Source organism: Gekko japonicus, unplaced genomic scaffold, assembly GCF_001447785.1.
Source record: "Gekko japonicus isolate JY-2015 unplaced genomic scaffold, Gekko_japonicus_V1.1 scaffold2224, whole genome shotgun sequence".
NCBI lineage: Eukaryota > Metazoa > Chordata > Lepidosauria > Squamata > Gekkonidae > Gekko > Gekko japonicus.
In genome coordinates this window covers 115925-121289 of record NW_015164261.1, presented here as the reverse complement: position 1 = coordinate 121289, position 5365 = coordinate 115925, and the positions used below count along the sequence as shown (strand labels likewise).

Genomic DNA, 5365 nt, shown 5'->3' with positions numbered 1-5365 from the left:
AGGCCTCACTTCAAAAAGGATGTGGACAGAATAGTGACAAGGATGATCGTGGGCCTGGAGACCAAGCCATATGAGGAAAGGCTGAGGGACTTAAGAATGTTTAGTCTGAAGTAGAGGAGGTTGAGGGGGGACATGATTGCTCTCTTTAAGTATTTGAAGGGCTGTCACTTAGAGGAGGGCAGGGAGCTGTTCCTGTTGGCAGCAGAGGATAGGACTTGCAATAATGGGTTTAAATGAAGGGCAGGAAGGTACCGGCCGGATATCAGGGGGGGAAAATGTATAGTCAGAGTTGTGTAACAGTGGAATTGGCTGCCTAGGGGGGTGGTGAGCTCCTCCTCACTGGCATTCTTTAAGCAAAATTTGGACACACACTTGTCATGGATACTGTAGGCTGATCCTGCGTTGAGCAGGGGGCTGGACTAGATTGCCTGTCTGACCCCTTCCAACTCTATGATTCTATGGTGTCGTAGATGACTGTACATTTGGGGCTTCAGCCTCTAGAACCTTATCTAGGACTGTTGTAATCACTCCTTTTAATCCTTTACTTGACTTGAAGCCATAGTAAGTGCTTTCCTGCAAGAGAATTTGTTTTTTTAGTTAAGCAAAGGGTTTTGGATTCCTTAGAGAGGCTTTATGTTCCATTAAATTCTTTCCTTCCTTCTCTCTGTTTTTCTTCTTTAAATGGGGGGGATCCTTTTCCAGGGACCCACAGGAGGGTCTCAGCAGCCCGGATCATGATATGTTCTTCTTGGATCAAAGATATTTTTTTTAAAAATCGCAGTGCCTGGAAGACCCCATTGTCATACCTGTTGAGTGGTCCTTGCTTGCTCACCAGCTTCCCCTGCTTTCTGCTGGGCATCCAAAGCTGATACCTGGTTCTGGTCTGCCTTGTACCGTAACTGGCTGAGTCTTTTCGTGAAGTTGTCTAGTTGATCAGTGATGTCCTGAACGCTCTTCTCAGCTGGACTAAGGACCATCTGGATCTGAACATCCCAAAATAGGAACCATTTAGCAATTTAACTAAGGCTCTCCCTCTGGAAAAATATTAGTTGTACTGGATGCGAAACTTCATTCCTGTCAGTGGAAGTCTCAGCCTTAAGAAATCATGAATGCACTGATTTTATCAAGATTAACAGGGACTAAATGATTCAGCATTAACATTATAATAGGGTGATTTCCCACAAGCGCTGCTCCGTGCTCACTGTTCTCTTTGCCCCGATGGTACATGTCAATTTCACACAAGCTGCTGTACATGTGTCCATTAAAATGTAGATTTGGTTGAGAAATTAAGGGGGAAAGTGCATTAAAAGTGCTGAAAGCAACAGAGCACAGGAAGATAGTGTAGGAAGCCACCTCCCTCCATCCACATGCTCCATTTTTTAAAAAAATAGACCTCCCACCCCTGCTTCAGAAATGGAATGTACATGAGGGGAGGGGAATTCTATTCTCTCCTCCATCATATCTAATTGTATAAACTGCTGATAAAGCACATAGTTAATTTTGCTTGAATATTTGTTCTGCACAGTTTTCAAACATGGGTATTTTCACTAAATGTTGCCTCATTTTTGGAGATCAATATGACTTCTCCACATGAGTTTTGCTTGTTCCTGTTACAGCGCTTCAAAATTAAACTGGAAGTGAGAGCTACATGACTATAAAGAAAAGATAAAACTAAGTTAGGGCACCAACTGTTTACTTCTGATTCAAATTGTATCCATGCACAAACTGTATATGTGAACAGGTGGGAAATTCTGCTTCTTTTGTTTAACACACTTTTATCCCAGCCTTCCTCCAGGGAGTTCAGGATAGCATACATGTTTCCCCACTACTCCATTTTATTTGGATATGTTTATGTGGATAGCCTGATCCATCATGTGACTATGCAAATAATTGCATGTGGCTAGACCAAGAATGGAAGAGGGAAGAGCCATGCATGCTGCCATGATCTCTTTCAGGACAGGATCAAAATGTAATCATGGGCAAAGTATATTGAATCCTCCTGGTTTCTTAAGTGTTGAAAGAAGATGCCTAGATAAAAGGGGGAAAGGCCTCTAGGACAAAAATTTTTTAAAAAACCTTCCATGAAGAAGCACCATTTATGCAGCAGACTGGCCAAGCCATCCTGCATCTGCAGTGCAGACAGAAAGCCAATCTGCATGTGATATGTATAAAGTCTCCATACCTTATGGGTCTTCAGGAGGGGTGTGCAATTTTTTTTCTTGGTATTGTTCGGTTCAGGTCCATTGGACCCCCCAAAAAATGGCAAGGTTCCTGAAAAATCTGGGATTTTTCAGAAATCCTCCCCAAAATTTGGTCCAATAAACCCAAGAAGGAAAAAGAAGAAGAAAAGATTGCTCTGGCCACTCAACTGTTCTTTGGGCTTTCCTCTGTAGTCCCTTTAAACAGGCTGCATTTAAAGGGACCGCAGAAGACAGCCCAGAAAACAGCTGAGCCAGTGGGATTACTTTTTTTGTTGTTTTCAAAAAAAAAAATTCTAGATAACTTTAGAATGCCACAATATACCCCCCCAAAAAATACTGATAAGGTATTTTTGGGGTATATTTTTGGTTTGGGTAGATCCAAATGCACACCCCTAGTCTTCAGTACACTCATTTAGCATGCCAAAGGCCTAAATAAACTTCTGGAGAAAAGTCCAAATCTCTGTGGAATCAGAAAGGGCTTTTATCACTTAATCCATTTAGTTACACTGTAACTTCAAAATTAGTGGCCTACCTTGCCGAGTATGTTTGGTTTGTCCCTGAAGGTCCAAATTACTATGGCGTTAAATTTACTTAGCAAGGAACACTTAAATAATATTCACTAGCATTCAGGGCAATAGCACACAGGTATCCTGCTTAGTTTATGCTGCAGTGATATAAAGAGCAAAGCCTCCCCATTATGGTCAAATATGGTAAAATAACGTTCAGGTGCAAGACAATGACAAGCATGAGATGAGAGAAACAAAAAAACAAAAAAAATCCCTGATCTTGGACAAGAACCAGGTTTGTTTTAGTAACAGTGCTTTACCAGCATGGTGAAATGAAGTTTTACAAGAAGAACAACTACTCCTCTGCAACTTGCACACACTAATAATGCATGTCTCACAGTGAATCCACCAGCCATGTACCCAGGAAGGGCTCAGTCATCCTTCTTATTGGTTGCTTGCCTAGACTGCCTTGCTTGTGGGTTGCATTCCATTTAAAAGGCCATAAATTTGGCCACCTCCAGCTGGGGAGGGGAGAGTTTAAAGAGAGGAGGGAGCTCAGTAATAATGTGACATCCTATAATTCACTTTCTGAAACTGCCATTTCCTTTGGAAGATCCATTCTCTGTAGTCTGGAGATCAGCTGTAGTCAGGGCTTTTTTTTGTAGAAAAAGCCCAGCAGGAACTCATTGGCATAATAGGCCACACCCAACAGGAGAAATTCATTTGCTTATTAGGACACACCCCTAACAGCACAGCTCATTAGCATATTAGGCCACACACCCCATGTTTGCAGAAGTGTGGTCATCCAGACACACCCACCTTTTGCTTCTTATTCTGTTTAGGGCTTTTTTATAGCAGGAACTTCTTTGCATATTAGGCCACACACCCCTAATGTAGCCAGTCCTAATGAGTTTCTGCTGTTGGGTGTGGCCTATTATGCTAATGAGTTCCTGCTGGGTGTGGCCAACTCGGGAGCCAGCCAGAACTCTGTTCCTGTGCGTTCCTGCCCAAAAATAGCCCTGGCTGTAGTTCCAGATCTCCAGGCCCCACCTGGTGGTTGGCAGCCATGGCTTCCCAGCAAGCATGTCATGCAAGAACACAGTACCAGAAGCTCAGCATGCACAACTCACCTCATCAAGGCGGTCCTGGATGAGCTGAAGGGAATAACCAGACCCATGAATAGTGTCTTCAGCCTCCTGAAGTGCTACGTTAGCTTGTCTCAGATTTTCTGCCACATCCTCCACATTGCCTTCAATAGCATTTGCTCTATTCCTAGGAAAATGTTAAATACCAGAAAGGTATATGGCTTCTGATCAAAATCATCCCTCTCAGTTCCCTTCATGTACTGCTTTGCGATTAATGTTTATAAGATGGAAGATGAGACCAACAAGCCCAGTAAGAAAACTTGGCGGCGGCAGGTCGCTGCTGCTCGGGATCTGCCTCAAGCAGGTGTCTGGGATGGTGGCATATATTTGTTTCTAAACAACATCTAAAGGAATGTAAGGACAACAACCTTGAGAGGCTTTTAAGCAGCACAAATGGGTTTTCACCTGATATCTTACATGCCCACTGAGTGCTCATTGAAAAGAAGTGGCTGGAAAAGATTCCATCCCCACCTGCTCAAAATGGGAACAACTAGTCTCATGTAATATAATGGCTATGAGAATGACCCGTGAGACAGGAAGTCCTTGGTTCACATATAAATTCCAGACTGAAATAGAAGAGATATTATTTGCCCCATTAGGGAGACTTTAGCCCAACAGAACAAATAGTTCCCTGGGACTGTTTCCTATTATGAAAACAGCGCAGTAGGGAAGGCTCAAACCTTCTTCCCTTGCATTGTGGTCCCAGGCCAAAGCAAGCCCCTGCACACTTGATTTTTAAGGGGAAATGCAGGGAGGTCCAGCCACAGAATTACCAGCATCTGTTTGAGCCTTCCGCCATAAATCATCACTTGGTGGCACAAGGCAAGCCACTATTTCCCATGCAGCTTTGCATATCAGTGCCTCCCATCCACCCTGTTCATAACATAGGAATCTTGGCTCGTCTAACAGGGATGTTGCCAGGATTTCTGAGATAATGCCTACTAAGAACTTCAAACACTTAGGAAGATTCTATAGACATACTGAACAATATTCAGTGGAGAAAGCCTAATAGGAAGTCCCATTCACATTTGCTCCATACTGATGGCACCTTCCCATACTGCTGCAGTAACTAGTTGACTTCAGGAGGAAAAAGTTAGCTGCATAGCTACTTCTCACCTGAGTGCTGTGTGGCCAAAGTGAAGGGCAACGATCAGCTGCAAAGGAGCCATGCAATTGTCCCCACTCACGTGGCTCCTGTATTCAGCTGCTTACTGCAAAGGTACGGGATGATGCTTCAGAACAGTGGCCCTGCAGCTAGCAATAAATGTGAATAACGTATGAATTAAATCATATGAAAAACATGTCGTCTTAAGGGGAAATGCTTTTAAGCATGAGAAGTCTGAGAAACTTCACTAATCATGTCAACTTTTACAGAGGAGTAAGCAACAAAAGGCTCCCTCCATTCACAGGCTCAAGTCAAACATTACTGAAGTTATGTGCCAGTTCCCTCATTACCCTTTCACGAGGCACAGCAACCAAATCCCTCTTTACCTGGCTTCTTCTGCCTCCTGCT

At 43.3% G+C, this 5365-nt stretch overlaps 1 protein-coding gene across 1 annotated transcript in view; it reads right to left on the bottom strand.

The window, feature by feature from the left end:
• Positions 1-5365, bottom strand: part of LAMB3 (laminin subunit beta 3) — an 84656-nt gene that overhangs the window by 7010 nt on the left and 72281 nt on the right. The window contains exons 20-22 of the mRNA XM_015408717.1: positions 5344-5360; positions 3838-3979; positions 807-983 (exon numbers count right to left, since the gene is read on the bottom strand). Coding sequence (XP_015264203.1) covers positions 807-983; positions 3838-3979; positions 5344-5360 — 336 coding nt within the window. The remainder of the gene's footprint in view (positions 1-806; positions 984-3837; positions 3980-5343; positions 5361-5365) is intronic.